At 34.7% G+C, this 22,558-nt stretch overlaps 1 protein-coding gene across 1 annotated transcript in view; it reads left to right on the top strand.

Annotated features, from left to right (window-relative positions):
* Window positions 1-15,509, top strand: part of LOC145669878 (nose resistant to fluoxetine protein 6-like) — a 57,972-nt gene extending 42,463 nt beyond the window's left edge. The window contains exons 9-12 of the mRNA XM_081738224.1: window positions 3,178-3,367; window positions 8,201-8,343; window positions 12,158-12,266; window positions 15,325-15,509. Of these exons, the coding sequence (XP_081594350.1) occupies window positions 3,178-3,367; window positions 8,201-8,343; window positions 12,158-12,266; window positions 15,325-15,491 (609 nt within the window). The 3' untranslated portion in view covers window positions 15,492-15,509. The remainder of the gene's footprint in view (window positions 1-3,177; window positions 3,368-8,200; window positions 8,344-12,157; window positions 12,267-15,324) is intronic.
* Window positions 15,510-22,558: the final 7,049 nt, after the last annotated feature.

The following is a 22,558-nucleotide window of genomic DNA, read 5'->3' as shown; positions in this document are numbered from 1 at the left end:
ATTCACAATATTCTATGGTATTCAAAACTCTTAAATAACTAAATTTTGGATTTAATTTTCGACAAAACATTCCTTAATACATAAATAAATTTTATTACATTGTGTTAGATCAAAGTTATCATATGTAAGGTAATGGAAGAATTGTGAATAGATTCTGTAGGCGATGATTCTGATGTACTTTGACAACTGTCATTTATGTACATGAAGGATGATAAATAAATAAACAAATAAATAAATAAAAATGAAGTTCCAAAATAAACGGATGTCCTGGGACTTTTGACTCAACCTATAATATAACTTTTAACTTTCATAATAACAATAGGTGCAGAGCCGGCTCAAGGGTGCCTTTAGGCCAATTCTTCAGCTTGTGCCCTAAAAACTTAGGAGAAAAGATTGATCTTTTTTATTGATTCATATAATAATTACATCATAATTATAGTTACTATACTGTAACACAGGCCTGCAACTAGAAGGGGGTTAGGAGGGCCTGCCCGCCCTAAACTTTTCGTGGCCTCTCCAGACCTAATACAAAATGCACAAATTTAGATATTTGTAAAAGAATTTTTAATTGCTTGGCCCCCCTAACATATTCATGGACCCCCCAAACTTCTGTGGCTGGTTTTGGGCCTGCTGTAACATAAACTACAGAAATGTAACTTTTCGACCTTTTACCTTAGCGAATGTATCAATCAAATGTGTTGTATCAATTTCATTTAGTAAATTTCACTCGATGCAAATTGTTGATAAACCATCTAAACTGTCCTAACTCATTGTAAGTAGCCAGTAATTTTTCGCTGGAATAACTATTTCTAAAATACTGAAGATAATGGAATAAATCAAGACTTGAAATATCTTTTTCCGTTTTATCTGTCCGTCACAATTCTAATTTTGTGAACTCGCTCAACAAATTATTTTCACTCATTGTCATAGCTTTACGAAAATCATACGAAATTTTTTATTGTGTACCTTTATTAATATAAATTGTTCATACAGTGCCCTTCATTCATAGTTAAAAACTTTGCAAAAAAGAAAATTTTGAACTATAAGTCTTCTCGGTCTATCAGCCAGGTGAAGGTATTGACATCCGACGTTTCGAATGCAGACATCGCATTCATCTTCAGGGATTGTAATGAACAGACCGGAGATTTAATGAGTACTTAGCAGTAGAGCTATGAATGGGGCCTTGTGATTGGCTGAGAGAATAGCTGGCTTCTGATTGGCTGTTATTGTGGCTACGAGAAATGACTTTGTTGAATCTGTTTTTGGCCCTTTTTGGTCGGCCCTTTTCAGGAATAAAAACAGATTCAACAGTCATTTCTCGTAGCCATAACAACAGCCAATCAGAAGCCAGTATCCCTCAGCCAATCACAAGGCCCCATTCATAGCTCTACTGCTAAGTAGTCACCATATATATATATATATATATATATATATATATACACTCATGTCCAAAATGATTGTTGCTTACCTATAACTGTCTTCTTGTAAGAATATAATTTGATAATGATTTTGCAGGATACTTTTAATACTGATACTATGTGTATAATCGGGAAATGTATATTTGTGGTAAATTTAATAGGAAAAGCATTATAAATACGAAAATTAGAATGAGTAAAACAAAATGTTGCTAAATGGGCAAAAAAGTTTCATTTTCGTTTTATTGTTCTTATTTAATGCTCTTTTGACATGAAATTTACCACATACATGTCTTTGTCGATTATACATATACTACCATTATAAATAATACCGGGCGAACTCGTTATCAAATTATATTCCTGCAACAACATATTTATAGACACGCGACAATAATTTTGGACATGAGTGTACATGCTCAAATCTCCGGTCTCTTCATTACAATCCCTGAAGACGAATGCGATGTTTGTATTCGAAACGTCGGATGTCAACACTTTCACTTGGATGATAGCTCAAGAAGATTTACTACAATCACGTCGCTAGGAAAAATTTAATTCTTTCTTCATTTTGAACTTTGTTTTTCATTGCTGCTTTCATTTGTACGTTTTAGCGTTTTGTGAACTTTAAAATGCGTTGGAATATCTAATAAATTATGTGCGCGATTTTTCTGCATCTTTAACTATTGATTCATTTTCTTCTTTCTTATCACTTCTGTAATTGTCTATATAGTTTAAGAAATTGTTGACGTGAAATCCGTTCTTTCGTATACTGATCTGTTGTTCAAGGTGGTGGAATTATCTGTAAAGAAATCGGAAATATTGACCTTAAAAAAGAAAAAAAAAAAGGAAATTATTTCAATTTATCTTCGAGTAAAGAGAGAGAGAGAGAGAGAGAAAGAGAAAAGAAATATACTTCTCTGAAAACAGACATTTAATTCGAAATTAAACATATATTTTATTTAGGAATTTATTAATAACAGTATTGTTCCCAAGAGAATGGAAATGAAACTGAAATTCCAGAATATGTAACAAACGTGATAGAAAATACATTAAACACTATATTTTATGAAAATTTGATAGAAAATCTAATAAAATAGAATAAATTTTATGAAAAATTAATAAATGTATTTTGAATATCCTACAACGTAAATTTCATCTCTTGCTCTCGAGGCAATACGAAACACGAAATTAAATAACATAATATTGTGCACAAAATACTGTGGCTAATTTTGTTTCAAACTATCTGACAACCTTGGTTTGTGACACTCACAAACACACATACACACACACAAACAAACACACAGAATGACTGTCTAAAATGGGTGAGACTAACAGATTTATAACTCTAGTGATAATATTAATTTTAATATATGGAATCATTTCATTAGCGAAAAGCACTGCACGGGGCCCCTAGATTGTGCCTAATGTACTTGGAGCCTTCAACCAGCCCTGGATACATCTCTCTTGGCAGTACGGTCACTTATTGATTTTCCTTTGAGCTCATAAACTGTTACTATAATATATAATCATATAACGCAGTAGTAGTAAGCAATTAAGCTTTATGCTTCTAATATTTTAAGAATTTAAAATATGAACTTCATTCTCGATGATTATAATACTTTATCCGTTGATTGTGTCATAATTATTGATTTTTAAATATTTTAAACCTAATAGATCACAAAGAAAAACATTATGATTTTTGGTTACATTATAAGTTTTATGTAATAATACGAATCAAGTGCTTTTGCTATTGTTTTTCTTTCAGTTTATAATCACAGGCAGCTGGATAGCGTCGCCTGCATTATTGCTAGTGTCTATTTTATCTGGATGGATATTTTATTGGCCCGATAGGCCCTATTATAGACTGGAGGCCTCCTTGTTCAGTGGCTTGCATAGACTAGCATGGGACGTGGGAATATCACTCATCATATGTGGAATGGCAATTGGGCAATCAGGTAGATATTATAAGAGCGAAGATAAGTAAAGAAGTAATACAAACAGGAAGTTATATGTAACAGAAGACAAAGTCATATTTCAATAGTAGTAACAGAAAACAAAGTCATATTTCAATTTGGTACAGTATACTTTCTTATCAATGGTTTATACGGTTTACAATTGAAACAAAATCGAATCATATGGTTTCGGAATGTGTTGCACAGTAAGTAGCAGCTGTGAGTAACAAGCTATATATTTTCCCTAAGAAGTGAGTGAGTTGATTTAAGTATAGCTTGTTGTTAATTTCGGGAAAACACGTCCTCTTAAGTCACAGAAATATTAGGCGTTCCGAGTAATAAGGACGAACTGAATAAAGGTTTGTTTCCAGAAATCCCCTATAAACAGTCAAAATAATCGTCCATTTATTTTGAAACTATATTTTCTAACAGAAAGAGGAACAACTACCATAAACTACACATGCAGGCATGAGAACTGGCTGCCACAGAGCAGTTTGGTTTTACTACTCGAACAGCTCAAAAGTAATTTCCTTGGGTTATGATTCATGCATAGCTTTTGTTGAGTTCATCCTTAGACCTAGAACGCCTCATACTACACTAAAATAGATGTTTCCGTATTGAAATTATTGCCAAAAAAAATTATATAGTTGATTACCTACTTTTGCTGCACATGTGAGTTCTTATATAAATCAATGGATAATACAAGTATTTCTAAAATATAATGAGATACTACAGAAATTGTTTACAGAAGTTATTTAATGTGGAATCCTGAAATTGATAGACATGATGCACCATTTTTATAAAAAATTATAATACTTGGTAATAAAGCATTTCGTCTTGTTTAACAAGTTAATAACTAACCAATAATGACATTTATAGGCCTAAATCTCTGAATCACAGCGATGTGACCAGAGAGAAAGTGACTGAAACATGTCCGAAATGTTCTTTACTTTCTTTTCAGCATCTTCTTTCTTGTTTCTTACCTCAACCATAGCTTGGTGGGGAACATGGAAATTTTAAAACTTTTTCCTCCCTTGGGAGAGTTGTTTTATACTTTGGTAAGGTCTCTTCTTCGCAACTGCATCTACATATTCTATCCTTGGTCTTCCTCTTTCTGGTTTTCCTTCTGCCTTTTCCTCTATCAACACGATGCTCCAATCGGAGTGCCAAATAAGATGGCCAAACATGCTGTTTCTTCTTTTTCCTATTATGTTCATGATTTGTCGTCCTTCCTTAGCTTCTTTAGTATGTCTTCATTCATTTTCCTTCTGGTCCATGATATGCACAGCATTCTGCACCAACATCACATTTCAAATGCTTCCAGTTTGAATATTTCAGCTTTTCTCAATGTCCACGTCTGTGAACCGTAAAGCGCCACGCTCCATACTAGGTTCTTAATAAATCGTTTTCGAACGTCCAACGACACACTTCTTGATGTTAGCAGTCCTCTTTTCCTATTGAATGTTTGTTTAGCCTGCGCTATTCTTAAACTTACTTTTCACTTCTTCCGTCCGAGGACATCAGGCTTCCTAAATAGGGGAACGTCTTAACGTCTCCGATTTTCTCTCCATCAAGCCATACGTCTGTCCCTTCCTTTTCAGCATATCATCTAATAATAATTTTGACACTCAGTTAAAAAAAAAAAAAAAAAAAAAAAAAAAAAAAAAAAAAAAAATCCCAGTAACGATTAGTTTCTTCATACTCTTTACTTGTAATCGATGTATTTTCAAACCAGAAATTTTTACTTCTAATTTACTCGAAACATTTTTAGAGTAATCATTACAGTCGAGTAATGATTTTACTAGTCTTGGAACTCCTTTATTCAAATTTCAAGATTATACAATAAGTGATTTTATTTATCTTTCGAATGTGAATTGTGTGTTGCTTATTTGAAGTTCTATTCAATAATGGTAGTGGCACGGGCCTACCCAAAAATTTTGAAATATATATAACCGCTAAAAGATAGAATAAAGAGTAAATATATTTTACACTATTATATTAATGGTAGATAATTATTTAACAAATAGCATCAATCTCTACTGTAAAAGTAATTTTCTACTGTCATTAATCAATCAAATGTGTATATGTATCCATAAGCGAGGAAGCAGGCCTATCCAAAATTAAATCCTAAAGCCGCCCCAGAATAATGACCGCATCTTAGTTTGCACACATCCCTATATAAGTATATTATATGAGAAATGAGGGAAGCTGTCTTTATATAAACATATTTCTGCCTATTTTCCTAATTTTTTCAGCGATCGTTGCGGTTGGAATGGATCAAACGAAACAGAAAAGTGGGTTTATTTCCTTTTATTGAACAAAATATTTGCAGGGCACGACAGGGTGCAGATTAAATGTCCAGTTACAAAAATTCGCATTATTTAATATCTTCTAGACAAATCTCGCTTACGTTTCTATCGATGATCAGTTATCATATCTTACTTTTCTCATGTCCGGTGTTCCACAGGGATAGGTGTTATCACCATTACATTATATTTCACTTGTTGCTGATCTACAGCTGCTTGTAAATGTTCGTCTATTTCGTATGATGATAACAGGTTTTTATCACTCTTGGCAAATTCATGCAACAGATCAACCTTTTCCCAACAGGAGTCATCAACCGATTCATCATTTGGGAATGTGTGAGGAAATTCAAAACCAACACAACCAAAAGTCAAGCCGTATCACTCATACCTCAACATAAATATTCCAAAGTGCCAGAAAGAAGTCTCTATCATGAGAGTTCATAATACTTTTATATGTTTCACCAAAACAGTATTATACTTAGAAGTTACACGTGACCAGCATTATAATGAAACATTACCTAAGCACTGTCAAAAACAAAACATACTATCGCTATAATCCCTTTAAACATTTGTGCTAATCGATCTGGGGCTTAAAACCACATATTGATCTCAACACTTACAAAGTTTAAGTCCGTACTAATATACTGCTTCTTTGCCTGATTTCTGCATCAGCTTCTTATTTAGAATATTTTTACGTCTTTAATAGCACAAAAATTCCATTTTGCTATTCTGATTTCCACGAAGCAAATATAGGCAGGAAGAAATGGTTTCATATACTCTATAATATCACCAGAATAACAGTGTTGCTAATCTAACATTTTTTTCCAAATAATACTACGTTAGGTTATTACAAATTTCAAATTTACGTGTTAAACGAAAACTTACAATATATTTATTATTCAACGTTGCAAACTAAGGACGCTACAGTATCACAAACATATATACTTTGGAGACTTCAACAACAATAATAACGTAAATGAGAAGTGCGAGGCAATGCATATTCAGAGTAACTTCTGTCGAATGCTACGATCATGATATGGTGTATTGGAGTTTACAGAAGTAGTATTGAACTCCTTCGTGGCTATGCAGTTAGCGTACGCCTTTGGCGTGGAAGACCCGGGTTCGATTTGTGACGGGAGCTCATGTGGTTCAGATTTCGCATTAATCAGTAAGTCCACGTCTTATACAGCCTCGCTGCTGAACGGGACGTTAAACTCAACTCACCCACAGTAGAAGTAGTATAGAAATAGTACATACTAGAGAAAATAATGAAATGATGGAATGAAAAAAGTGGAAGGAAACTGGAGAACCCCGGGAAAACCCAAGCACACGATGTTTGTCCAACACAAAGTTCACACAGCTTGAGCTGGGATTGAACCAAGGACCCCATGCTCTGTATTCGACCTCAAGAACCCCACTGAGCTACCGTGGCCCTCAAGAATAAAATAACATTCTTCAAGAAAGGAATGGTACAATTTTTGTCCTTTCTGTTTGTTATCTTAAGAACTTCTATCATTTTTTGGAGCGTGTTTACTATTTCACTCCTAAACGATCTTAATTTATTTTCGATTGCTCCCATTTCTTGTTTTCCCCCGCTTCCTATATTTTCTTCTTTTTCCTTTGCTTTTTTTTTATAGTTTCAACTGTTATTTCGTATTATACAGCGTGGTACGATAACACACTGACAAACTGAAGAAGTAATAATAGACACTAATTAAGCAAATATATATAATAAACATGACCCGAAAGCGATACCCGCGAGAGGCGTTCAAAAAACAAGGAAGGCGCTGGTACAATGCCGAATATCTCACGAACACGGAAATACACCACTCTCGGGGTCAAAATATTACACAGAAAATCACATCAGACAAATGTAATGACGTACAGATAGTAGCAGAGGGTCGCCGCGCAATGGGGATCCCTACAGAAATGAAGAATCGGCACAGGTTTCTGTACAAATCCCCGTTTCATGGCGATTGCTCCACTCCCATATGGATGCCATTGCATTTGCCAAGTGCGACTTTCTGTGTAATCTTTTTAACTTGACAACGATATCTTTTCGCATTCATGAGATATTTGACCTTCTATCAGCGCCTTCGCCGATGTTTGAACGTTTTTCACAGTAAAACGAAACCGATTTAGACCCGTGATCGTTATTTTATATAATTTTGCTTAATTTCTTGTTAATTACCACATCTTTCAATTTGTCGGTTTACCAACTTCTCTATTGTATATTAGAAATCTAATATATGCCATGCAAAACGAATTTTGCTTTAAAATAATTTTTCTCTTATCAGAGTAGAAACATAAATCTTCTATTATCCCCATCGTAGATATTAGGTAAAGAGATATCAACGAATTCATTAGAGGAGTCACTAGTGGTATGTATTGAGATGTCTCGCGGTATTTTATTAAGTATTCAACACCACAGAAGGCTGAAAATATTTTATCTAAAAAAAAAAAAAAAAAAAAAAAAGATAAACTTCATTAGAAAAATTTGTATCTGAAACTATTGTACTATTTTTTCCAGCTTTTATCAACGATTATTTCTCATGGCAAGGCTTTATTCCATTAAGCAGGCTTACGTACTGTGCCTTCCTTGTACATGGAACCGTTCAAATGTATACAGTTGCCTCTATGCGAAATCCAGAATACCTCAGTTTCTTTAAAGTGGTAAGCATTTAAATTATTTTAACTACTGTTTAAGTTAAAACTTTAAACACTTTTTTTTTTTTTAAATACATAAATCAGTTTCTTCCAAACCTTCGCTTCGACCTGCTGTGCACTATAGGTTAAGGTTAGATAGGTTAAGCTCATGCCTAATTAAAATCTCAAAATTATTTAACATTGTTTTTAGTTTACCCAACAACTACCCCAAACGCCATACTATATTTTTAATGCAAATATTTAAACTTAGTTATATACAATCTTGAAGGTACCCACACCTATTAACGTCAGACAGGCAAGTGATAGCGTACGTAGCGACATCTATTAGCGTAACTGTTTATTATTCAGAATTAACTGACGCATTGAGACGTTTGCCTTCTATCGTAAGGAATTCTTACTGTGCTCCTTACCATTCTACAACCAACATTACAAATCTCTTATGCAAGTTTATATAAATTCCAGGATAACGTAATGCACACCGTAGCATATTTCCCTTTTAAAATTAGGATTACGGATTCCATTGGCTAAACAACGTAGTACATGGGTTATTAATTCATACTATGCTGACATATCACCCGATTAACTTCATTTTCAACAAAAGAGCTACGTAATTTAAATTATAATTACAATTTCTAAACTATATTGCTTAACTTTCGAACTTCGTCGTGGCTAAGCGGTATAAGCAGTTAGCGTATGCACTTTTGACGTGGGAGATCCGGGTTCGATTCCCAGCGGGAGCTCATGATGTTCGGATTCCACGTTAAGGTGTAGGTCCACATCTCATACAGCCTCGCTGCTGAAAGGAACGCTAAACTCAAAATCAAATCAAATCAAATTGCTTAACTTTCACTTTGTATCAACTCTAGATAAAGATGTAAAAAAAAAAAAGCTTTGCTTGGTATAAAGTATAATTAAACACAAACAAACTATTTTCTGAGCTAAACAATATATTCACATTAAAAAACTACATACGTGTTACAGTTTTACCAAATAACACTTTGGCTTCATAGTGATAGTGTCTGATGAAGCCAAAGTGTTTGTTGGTGAAATTGTAACACGTATGTAGTTTTTTAATGTGAATATATTGTCTTGGTCAGCAAATAGTTTGTGTTTAAAAAAAGAAGAATAAACAGAGTGACTCTCAGTCTCAACTGAGAGATTCCACATGCATATAAAAGGAAAGCACTATTGTTACATTGCTGAAATTTAATAAATATTTATTGTTATGAGCGGTACTGGAGTTATGAAAAAAAAAAGTAACTCCTGATTACCTTAGAATAGGCCTATTATTTTTTTTTATTAAAAATACAATATAAAATCAAGGTATCGAAATATTTTGAAGACTTCCCTTTGAGCCGACATTTGCTCTGGTCACAACTTTGCAGCCAGAAGATAAGTAGGCAACAAGATACTGAAATGTTGAGAAATGAAGAAGTAAGAAATCGTTTCGTATGAAAATTCTCAAATGAGGATGGGATAGCTGTACTAAGGTACTAAGCTGTGGGAAGGTACTAAGGCGCAAGCATATTAAACTTTGCATATATCATGCTGGAGAAGTAACAGGGAACTGCGAGATTAAAACAGCTAATACCATATGTTTTGGAACAGATGTGGAAGAATAGTAGGGAAAGGAAGGCGTAGAAATAATTTAATACAGATGACGGTTAAAAAAAAATGTACAGAAAGTCAGAGAACGAGTTACGAAGGGAAACAGACTGAGCAAGAGTTTTATAAAAGAAAATATAAAAACATAAAAAAATAAAATAAAAAGAGTTGGGTAATATGAGAAAATGTACAAGGAGGTACTGAGATAGCAGTAAGAAAACAAGAATGCGAAGGTAGTCAGATAGAGGAGTGAGGTCTTAGAAAGATGATTAGAATATATTGAGGACTTATAACGGAGTACGGATAGATCGCATGGCCTAGATGTTCAAATGAAAAATATAGTAGGGGAAGATGACAAAAGGTTTATTGTACATCGTGACTGATTTGGTGATGATCCATTCAGTAGTTCTTGGAGATTTTTGTCTCCCGAACGGACAGGGTAAATACAGTATATAAAGGAGTAAACCAAACACCTTAAAATGACGGAGAGTCCAGTGATATTCTTAAAATTGTTTATTGAATTTTAATATTTTTCTGACTTTTCAAAATATTACAAAAATCAAATTTTATAGCGTAATTTCTAAATACAAAATGATTTAACATATAAAAAGCAATATTTTACGTGGGTTTTTTTATTGAACAGTACATCAACGAGGTGTATGATTTCACAACTAACTTGCAGAAGTAAAACTGAACAATAAAAAAAACTTCTTCAGCTAATTCAGATTATAGCATTTGTATTTATAAATAAGTTATATTTAAAGAAATCTGACCAACGCAATCACTTATTACTAATCTGTAGTAGCATTTCGGAATAAATCGTTTCCTTTATCAGACATATTATGAAGGTACAATGCAGAGAAAGAACCTATATATTACATAAAATGAGAGGATGTCACTTCTAACAACCAATACGATTCTTCATTTCATTTTTACAGTTTCAAAATTTCAATTATGTACAGAGCTCATCTTTTAATTAGGTTCGTACTTTTACTAAAAAAATATCAATCCTTTAGTTAGGTACACACTTGCGCTATTATGTCCTCATACCTCACACCATACTGTATGTTGTGTCCTTCGGTCCGTCCTCTTTCCCCTCTATCCTCTTTAATACTTTCTTCCGCAAATCATACTTAGTTCACTAGTCCAATTCATTAACCTCTTTTTCTCTCTCTCTGTCTTGTCCTTTTATCCATCTACATGTTTCTCCTTTCCTTTTCTAGTTCTTTTCCAGTCTATTTCATGTCCTGTTTGTCTCAGTCTATAAGCCGCGTTTTATTCCCTCTTTAATCCAACGTCATTAAAAATTTAGAACGGTAAAAATGAAAAGAGGTATCTGATTGGTTGTTAGAAGTTATCTCCTTTTATTTTTTTGAAATACAGGGTGAATCGAAAAGGACTACAACTTTGAAAACTCATATTGAATTATTTTTATTTAGATTTTATAGACATAGTTTTGGTGTCATTTTGTAGCAAAATACATCTAGTTTTTCACCTTATACCTAAAGAGGTTCAATATCCCAGCTAAAGTCTCACTTGCTCTACAACGTCTTCAGACGTACAGGGACGACCTGCAGATTTGTTGTGTCTTACCGCACAGATTTGTTGTTGTCTCTTCGGTTTCAATAAAACACTTATGCCAATGATAAATAGTAGGCCTACTGGGAGGATCTTTACCACACTTTGTACAGAAACTACGTTGCACACTTGTTGCAGTCTTGGATTCTTCAAACCAAACCACACAGCTAGCACGCTTGGGACCGTAAAGGCAGCCATCTTTGCTGCAACTGCCACTAGCGCTTGCGATGACTTGTTTCTGAACTAGTGTATTACGTAAGTCAAAACTTGATGTATTTTGCTACAAAATGACATCAAAACCATGTATGTAAGATAAATAAATAATTCAATATGAGTTTGTATAAAAGCTGTAAGTTTACATTGTATTTTCATGTGTCTGATGAGTAAATGATATATCACCGAAACTGTAACACGGATTAGCGATAATTTAAATATTTGCTTTTGTTAGATTGGATTTTTAAGTTTTAAAGTTAGAATGATCAGTATACAGTTTACAAGTTGTATGATTATTATTATTATTTTTCTAATTTTTAAAGCGTTAAAACCTGCTTATAAAATTTAACGTAGTACCGTATATATTACGGTAGTTGTTACAAACTGAAAATGTGATTTCACTTATTGTCTTTCTTTGTTTTAGTTTTGGATGGGATCTGGTGATATCATATACACATTCGGCATTTCACTGTTTGTTTCTCTGGCTTTTGAATTCCCTGTAAATGCAATACAGAGCGTCTTTTGCAAACGAGGTAAGTTCACAAAGTATCGTAGACTCGTCCTTTTCTCTCGGCAACATTTTCATCTTTCCACTTTAATCCTACCAGCTTAAGCAAGTTTCCTGTTTTTATTATTATTATTATTATTTTATTTTCGCCCTTATTCCTGCATTTCTTCTATTGTTTTTTTTTTTTTCAAATCTATAACTACTACATTTTTCTCCATAAAGTTTTATTAGTTTGACATGGAGCGCATATGAGTCATTACGTAGGCCATATATTGGCCCCGTTCTTACCATTAAATAAGACTATTTCTCTTGAGTATATCTTGTTAAAACTAGGTCTATATTTCTGGTTTAATTCTTGGTTTTAATTAATTTAGTACCAGGTACTACCTAATTGGATATCAAAGAGTAAAATATTAAGCCTGTTTTCATTTTTCGTAAATTATTAGTTTAGATAAGGACGCCATGTTTGGATATCTGTTGTGAAGCTCTTCGTATTATACTGTCACTCATAATTAAAATATTCTTATAATAATTGCATTTTTAGACGTAATGTAGCGAAAGAAAATTTTATTACTAACCATAAAATCCATAATTCAATATAATTTAAACATATTTTGTAATGTATGTTATATAATATTTAACAATTCAAATAATTATTTAGCAAATAAAGCCGCTTCTAAATTTTAGTGAGGGCATTGTTTCAGTCAATTACGAAATTATTTTTCGTTCTCGCTAATGGTACTGAGAGTATATCAGTTTGCATGGTTAGGTGTAACATTACAAGATATTTATGAAAACTTTGGTTGCACTTCAAACGATACGAGTAGTTTAAGATTTCCAGTTACCTAAATTTCTTCGTGAAATGAAAAGAGAGTGTATACATAAGTGTAAATCGTGCAGTAGTTTGAACTCGAGCCTAGATCTCTGTTTGACAAGCGTATGGGTTATTACCAAGAAACGAGGCTCACTTCCCATAGGCCTTGTTCCCAACAGATAATCCAAGGAAACGTATATGCGAGTATATTAAAGTACTACGTTAATACGAAAAACCATATTAGTTTGGGCAAAGGGCAAACGGAAACGCGAAAGTTGAATTTTGGAATTAACATTATCATCTATGGAAAAAGTACAAAAAAAAAAAAAAAAGGCGAAATGTTTTGTTTTTTAACCACAATGTTTTTTGTTTTTATTATATATTTCAATAGTACTTAGTAAGACCTCTAAAATGAGCCTATAATCGCCTTGGAGAAATGTGCTATTGGCGAGCTATGGTTAGTCAAAACATACGGTTCGGACTTTTCAATATGACTTAAACTGTTGTATGTGCTAAACAAACAAAAGAACTTTGTAATTTGTATAAAAATATGTTTTGTTTTATCAATTAAATTAATTTCTATCAGTTACATGTCAACTTACGTACTATTTACATTCGAAATACATATTTATTATTCTAATTTATTTTAGATCATGATACAATGTACACTACTCATTTAAAGTTTTCTTTCGACTCACAGGAAGATAGTCCTTGCAGGAAGTGACTATCCATGAACTCTGCTGGTGTTTTCAATCGAACTTCATATCTCCCAAATCTTAGATACCAGATTAATGACAATGTATGAGAACACACTCTAGTTCTTGCGCCTCTTTGACTATAGCTCACCGATAGTACATTTTCCCAAAGCGAGTGTAGGCTCATTTTAAAGGTCTTTCTAAAGACTATTAAAATACTATCAAACCCAAACTTGCGGTTAATATATATACTCGTATATATTATACCTAATTTTGTACTTTTCCAATAAGCGATATGTTAATTCAAAATTCAATTTTTGCGTCTCTCTCCATTGTCCAAACTAATATGGCTTTTCGTAGTAACTTGTAATTCTTTAACACATATAAGTTTCATTGGATTATCTACTCGGAACATGGCATATGGAAAATGAGCTTCGTCCTTTGTATGTAGAGTCATGTCCAAAATTATTGTCGCGTGTCTATAAATATGTTGTTGTAGGATTTCTTATAATGTTAGTATGTGTATAATCGCCAAAGACATGTATGTGGCAAATTTCATGTTAAAAGAGCAGTAAATAAGAACAATAAAACGAAAATAAATCTTTCTTGTCCATTTAGCAACATTTTGTTTTATTCATTCTAATTTTCGTATTTATAATTCATTTCCTATGAAATTTACCAAAAATATACATTTCCCGATTATACACATAGTAACAGTATTAAAAGTACCCTGCAAGATCATTATCAAATTATATTCTTACAAGAAGACAGTTATACGAGGGCTATCCAGAAAGTAGATTACGTTTTGGAATAAAAAATCAACAAAGTATAGGAAACAAATTTTATTATATACAGATGAAAGCCACACACAAATACTACTTTTCGACATAGTCACCATTCAAATTAAGGCATTTATCGTAGCGATGTACGAGCTTGGAAATTCCTTCGTCGAAAAATTCGGCCGCCTGCGACTTGTGGTAACCAAGCTTTTCGCTGATGATTTCGTGCAACAAACTTCGCGAAATTTGTGGAAAACTCAAAGAAAGTTCCGTTATTGTGAACTTTCGATTTTCACGGATTTTAACATCGACTTTTTCGGCAAGTTCGGCAGTCACTTTGCTGGGTCTCCCACTTCGATCTTCGTCGTGAACATTGGTTCGGCCATTTTTAAATCTTATGACCCACTGTCGCACTCCACCTTCAGTGATAATGTTGTCCCCATACACTTCACACAGCTGCCGATAGATTTCTATCGGTTTACAGTTTTTTGCTGTCAGAAACCTTATTACTGCACGCACCTCGCAGCTCGCGGGATTTTCAATTAACGCAGACATTTCAAACCGTCACAGTATCTTAACGGAGCACAGCACGAACCTCTCACTAGCACGGCTAGATGCCGACTGAGCTGCGCAACGCTCTGACCCCAAGATGGCCGCGCTAGCCCCGCCCCTAGCGGACACAGACGAAAACGTAATCTACTTTCTGGATAGCCCTCGTAGATAAGCGTCAATCATTTTGGACATGACTGTACTAAAAACAACATAATAAATATTTATTATTTGTGTCTTTTTCAGATAACACTCCTCGACGACGTCGGCCACTGCCACCAGTTCAATCCATATTTTCTCTCACTCTTCATAGTATGGAAGAAAAAGAAAACCAACCTTCATCTAGTACGCGAGCACAGACTGATAGATACGAGAAGAAAAACATGATTTACATAAAACGAGGACCTGACTGAAATGATATACCTTGTTTATACGAGTAATGTAATATTATATATATATATATATATATATATATATATATATATATATATATATATATATATATATATATATATATATATATTAATGCCTTTGGTAAATTTTCTGTTTGTTTTTCCAATAAATTGTTTTTTAAAAATAATAATTCTTTGCTTTAGGATTGTGGACATTTCAATTTACAATCTGATAGTTTAACCACAGTTTATTTCTTTATTTTTAAAATAGATGCATCACTTCAGAAACAAAAACTCACCACTGAATCTTCTTGGTACAGAAGGTTGTTCGCTTTATATCTGACCATTTTTGACGGGTACTCACCTTAAAAGATTCCGCGTCACCACCACCGATCATGTTCTGTTGGACCCCCGCATTGTAGATTATCGCGGTATCGCAACTTTCCAACAAATCACATGGGAAAGTTGCAATGTTTAATATTAATGCAGATTGTGTCTATCCTAAATAGTACAATGTGAAGACATTATTCAATTATAATTATAATTACATGGGCGCATGGGGGGATATTCAAAATTAACAAAAAGTTGGTTACTTACCAATGACTTCTCACTTGAATTTTTTTTAAAGATTTTGACGTTTCAGAACTTTTATCTAGTTTCCGTTTTAATCCTTTTTGCCTTGCCACTGAGGAAGGAACCAACTGAGAGTTCCGAAACGTCAAAATTTTTATAAAAAAATTTTTTAAGGAAGGAGTCATTGGTAAGTAGCCAATTTTTTTGTTAATTAAGACATTATTCAACTTTACATAGAGTAAATTTAATAGATATGAAGGTGAGCCTCGAAAAGTGTTGATCGAAGATTTGAAGAAAAAATTGAAGTACCAAACAGGCATGTTTAGTAAAGTAACTACAAATCAAATATTCGTGTTGTATGCTTCGTATGTAGTTTCTCTGAGCTTGCTAAAGCCAAAGAGCCTTTTAGTGACGAAACTATAATGAAGAAATGCACAGTAGAAATGGCAAGGGCTTTTGGTGATACAAAATTAGCGGAATCACTTCGAATCTGTACCGCTTTCTCATCAGACTGTACAGAGAAGAGTCTTAGAAATGGGTGATCAAGTGACCACCAAACAAACAAACAAACAGACAAACGAACAAAAAATCGCAAAGTGCCGTTTGTTCTCTTTGTACCTTGATGAAAGTACCGGTCAGACAGATATAAGTTAGTTCCTGATTTTTATACGAACATAGGATGATTTTTCGAGTAAAGAGGAGCTGTTAAACGTGTGTCCTCTTCGCGGTACCGTAAAGGGGAGGAACATTTATTTTTACAGGTTAAAAATTCTGTAGTAAAAATTGGTGGTTTTGAGGAATGTTCATCAATTGCAACAGATGGTACGCCAGCGATGGTAGGGGAAAAGTTTAGACTAATAGGACTTTTTGAGAGAAAATTTAAATTGCCATGCATTTCATTGTTGTATTATTCATCAAGAAGCTCTTTGTAGCAAATCAATAAAGCAAGATCAAGTCCTCTAAAAGATTGTCGAAACTATTAATATAATAAGGGGTGGGAATAGAGCCTTTTACATCGCCAGTTTCGTCAATTTTTAGATGACATGAGTTGATTTTGGGTTTAACGACCCATTCAGCAGCGAGGCTATATGATACATGGACTTACTGATTAACGTGGAATCTGAACCACATGAGCTCCCTCCCGGAATCGAACCAGGGTCTCCCACGCCAATTTTAGAGGACATGGAATCAGAATATGGAGACCTACTTCTTTATAATCATGTTAGGTGGTTAAGTGTAAAAAACTGTCTTAAAAGATTTTTTGAATTAAGGAAAGAAATCCCTGGTTTTCTTAACCAGTTCGTTCCATTAGACATCACATGCCAAGAAGAGGAGCTTCGAAGTGGTGACTTTCTTCGACATTTGGCATTTCTAACAGATATTACAGGGCACCTAAATGAATTGCACAGAAAACTACAGGAAAAATGTCAATTAGTTTCTGACCTATTTATCAATGGGGCGTATTAATGGATTTCAGAACAAACTGAAGCTTTTACATTCTGCTTTAGGGGAAAATAATTTAGTACACTTTTCACGTTGGAATCGTCTGACATTCGATTTTGAAAAGGAAGTATTTGATTTTTCTGAATTCTGCAGAGACATCGAGAGTATCATGAGTGAATTTAATGCAAGATTCTCAGATTTTGACAAACTACAAAAACAATATTGTATTATTTACAAATCCATTGACAACGGACATCGGACAACCTCCAAACTTACAGCTCGAACTTTGTGACCTTCAGGTTTACCCATTCTTTCAGATAAGGACAGAAAAAAAGAGTAGATTTGTTCAGGCTACTTTCTAACGAACATGTGAGTTTAGTTGGAAAATAGTGTCAATGTGTGGTAGTACTTATTTGCGTGAAAGTGAATTTTCCACCATGAAAATTGTGAAGAATCGCTTTCCACATAATCTCTTTTACATCTTCTGCGGCTCGCAAAAACAGGAATGGATATAGATATCCCAGTCTTTGTAAACGCTGCTAGTCACCCTCATTTGTCACATTGAATAATTATATAATATTTCAAATACGTTTTTTTATATTTTTGTTTTGTAGTGTATTATTATTATTATTATTATTATTATTATTATTATTATTATTATTATTATTATTATTATTATTATTATTAGCTTGGGCCTCCACCTTACTAGTAAAGATGATTATGGCCCTCAGGCTCATTACAATTGGACACCATTGCTGTAGCAAATCCCTCATGATACAGTTCCTTCTCATCCAATGTCCCAACCAGTTTTTGTTCCTCTTTTCAATTATATTTATATCTAAAATTATTAGTTTCTCCCCACCATTTCTAACACCTTCTCATTCGTTTTCTGCTCGACCCAGCTAACTGCATACATAAATATTTACTAGAGCCAAAATTATAAAAACTCAACAGTAGTGTTTCAAAATATGCATTTTGAGCGGGAAATCGTAGACTCTCACGTTGGGGGCCCTGGTGATCCCCTATCACAGGGTTACAGACTAATGATTAAAACCTCGTTGAAAGCTTATGAAACACCGATTCCAACGAGGTAATACTTGTGCAATTCCCGCTCTATTCGTAGAAGAAACAAGATACTAAAAATATGAAAAAATAGAATTTGGGAGGTCCTGGTAACCCTTACATCACTCTACACTAAAAGAATAAAGCTAAGTGTAGGCAATATACTTGTGACAATAATACAAAAATGGTAGCCATTACTGCAACACAAAGCGAGATAAAAATTCAGAACAAAATTCATATAAAACACACTGTATATTATTTTTGAAGGGTTGCTGCAGATCTTCACGTTGTCGGCCCTGGTGACCTCCCTAATTATCACAGAGTCATGATTCATACATCATTGGAAAGGTTATGGAACATAGATTTCAACGAGATAGCAACAAGAATTTTGCTCCTACACTAATTCAGTGAAAATATATCTTGTCTTACTTGGAACCGCCCAGAAAATAAATGTAATTTACGATTAAAAAAAAAAAAGACTCAAAGAATTGGCCAATTTCACCCCTCTCCTACTCCCTCATCTACGCAACAAGTACTTTTTCAGGGTATTAGCGTGTAGTGGACTACTTCATTGTTTCACATAACAATTTTTATGACTGTACCCCAACTGGAGAAGAGGAAATTTTCATCCCCCCCCCAAAAAAAAATCCTGTTGCAAAAATCACGAACTTTTCCTTTCAGCCGTGGTACCTGCCACATACATAAAATGCATATCAGTGGCAAGCTTCATTCTTCAGGAACACATTGTAACCAAAATTATCGTCCTAGATTAATTAAAGGCTGAGTTGTTAAGATTTAAAGCCTTGACGCAGCAATTGCGTCCTTCGGCTTTTAAAAATTAAGACTAGTCTATCTGCATTTACAACAGACAACCAACAGTCTCATCATATAGTTTCATATGTCTCAAAATAACATTTAGTAACAAATCTGTTTCATGTACGTATGTTTGTTCTAAATAGCAATGAGTTTTCTTTTTTGCGCAAAAAATTGAAAGTCCAAACTTCAACATAATTCGGGAACCGAAGGCACGAACACCATCTGCATACTAACTAAGCTATCAGGATCTATTACCATGCTAAGTTTGATCAAGAGATCAAGAAAAAATAGATAGCCCTCTCCAATTTCACCCCTCTCCTACTCCAAGAGTTAATTGTTCCATCTTCGTATGAGATACTATAACATTATATAGTCTAAATATAAACTTTGTAAGGGTAAAATATCAAGACTCAATAAAACAAATGTCGGCGAGAGGAACTTCTACTTTTTAGTTTGGTATCAACGGCTGGCTCCTTTTCACCACTTTCTCGTTTCAGACAATCTTGTGTTGCTCTAAGTCTCTCAATTGTGCATCTAACATTCTCTTCTCAGCTTCCTTTCTGTTGTGGTCGCTTATCTTTTCCTTCTGTTAGTGTATTCTTTAGTAGCATTTCCTGAAGACTTTCACGTATAGCATCACCCTTCTGATTTACATGTGTTAAAAAAAAACCTCTTGTAACTGGTTATGAATATGTCTTTGTGCTACAATTGTCTTTTCATGCACAGCGTGGTCCGGAAGTGGGCGTACTCCTAATTGGTGTTTTCTGACGGTTTTAGGTTCTACCTACATTTGTTTGGTAACATTGCTATCCATGTTCGTTTGTTTTCTGCTTGGTAAAAGTTATTTGCAGTGAAGTTGGAGTTATCAAAGTCCATATAGCATTGAACAAAGATTAGTTGTTGCGGTTTGACTTCACGAAAGGCGTTACACAGGTGACACCATGGAAGTTAAAGCGAAATTTACAGACCGCTTTTAATATTAATTCACCAAGAAAAGCAACAATGTTGGGGTGGGGAAAACGTGCATTTGCTACGGGCAGTGTGAAAGACCTTCCCCGAGGCGGTCGACCGGTAAAACAGAGGGAAACGTGCCGCGAAGTGGAAGCATCAGTGCAGCAGTCGCCTTCAAGATCAACACGTAAAAGGTCTTCGGAGCTTGGTATTTCTCGGACCATGATGAGGCACATGAAAAGATCTAAAATCGAACGTTTACAGTCCAATGCATGTGAATGAACTGAGTGACGCCGACATGCATGCGCGGAAAGAGGCATGCAGAACTCTCCTTAAGGCGTTCTTCTAAACGATCTCGTGGTGCAGTCCTCTTCAGAGACGAGTGTGCTATCTACCGGAGTATGCATTCTCGGAACGTTGTAATGTGGTGTAAGGAAAACCCCCGGTTTTACAAAGAGATGGAGAGAAACCCACCACACGTGATGGTGTGAGCTGAAATGAGTGCACCACACATTTTTGGGTCTTACTTCTTCGAAGACAATATTAATGGACAGTCTTACCGGAGATGCTTAATAAGTGGTGGTGCACCAACGCACTTCGCGATTCACGTGCGCAATTATCTGAATCAGACGTTTCCTGGCCGCTGGATTCGAAGAGGTTGTGCATCTTCACTAGCTTCCTTTGCCTGGAATCCAAAAAGTCCCGATCTGACGATACCAGACAATGCTCTCTGGGGTTTCATAAAGTAACAAGTAAGAAACACTCGATATCACACAATGCAGGAATTACAAGCAGCTGTGGAACACGCCTTCACTCTCGTCACTCCTAAGTGTATCTGCGTTAACCTTGGCGCAGAATTCAGCTGTGTTATGACATGGTTGATGATCATACCGATGTTTATGACTAAAGACTTCAAGGTAACTGTGTACAGACATTCTACCATAACTAACATTATACTGTTGAAACTAAAGGGAGAGGGTATGTCCACTTCCGGACCACCCTGATGTATTTCATTAAGAGTGATTTATTTATGGGAACCCTACTTGACTGCTGCACTTCCATGAGAGAAATGATAGCCCAAATTTTACTATTTTCCATAAATGTTCACATTCTTCAGTGCCAGCAAAAATCCTGTTGCAAGCAGCGTGAAGTCCTAATTCATTACAATTCTAAGTTCTATTGTGTTTACACTGAATAAAGAGAAGTATTCTTTCCTAGGAAGGGCTGCCAGTCAATGATTACTATCTTGCAGAAAGCCAGTTTGCACTTGATAAATGGACCGCTGGCTGCATTCTACATGTCTTGTGCTTGATAGCTTTGTTAGAGTAACAACCTTTGGGTTGTCACTTTCCCAGAACCTTAAAAGTACATTTCTTTGCCTCTTTTGAATAACTTTATTTAAAATCTTATAGAAATAGATTTTCCTTTCTACTTCGCGACATTCGGCGTTTAAAGGTTAAGATTACTCTATCTGCATTTACAACATAATCAACCAACAGTCTCATTATATACTTTCCTATGTCTCAAAATAACATTTAATAACAAATTCGTTCCATGTATGTTTGTTCTAAATAGCAATTAGTTTTCTTTCTTTTCTATCTTAGTCAAACAATTAGCAATTTGGCTACCGGGAAACACCATCTTGAACACTAAATTTAAGTTGTTGCACTGACATTTTGTTGCACACAAACTGAAAAGCTCAAATAATTTCGGCTTTGCACACTTCATCTGCAAAAAACTGAATTCAATGTGCTTTAAGTAGTTAGTAAAAAATTTTTCTGTCACTTACTCATGGTAATCCTAAATACATACAGGGTGTCCGAGAAGTCCTTCCCTGATTACAGAAATTGATAACTCAGGCTAGAAATAAGATAGAAATATGAAACTGGTGTTGAATTGTTTACAAACTATAAAAGTTTTGGTCACATCAGCACACTTCCACATGAGCACCCTTGGTAGCACGTAGCACATCTAGGCGATATTCAATTTCCATCCACACATTTCCATCGATGCAACGACTGTGGTTATTCGTTGCTGCAGGGTTTCAAGATCTGGTACACGTGTTCGGTAGACCTCATCCTTGACATAACCCCATAAAAGAGGCCCTGCGCACCGATTTCTTAGGATTTCTCAGAAAAGACTGCCGCACAGCCTCCACCGTGTCTGCTGAGGTTCTTGGTCGACCAGACCTCGGAAGGTCAGCAACCGACCCTGTGTTCTTGAACTTCTCCCAGGCTGTAATG

Source organism: Thermobia domestica, chromosome 14, assembly GCF_964235325.1.
Source record: "Thermobia domestica chromosome 14, izTheDome1.hap1.1, whole genome shotgun sequence".
NCBI classification, from domain to species: Eukaryota; Metazoa; Arthropoda; class Insecta; order Zygentoma; family Lepismatidae; genus Thermobia; species Thermobia domestica.
This window is presented reverse-complemented; position numbering and strand designations above follow the sequence as displayed.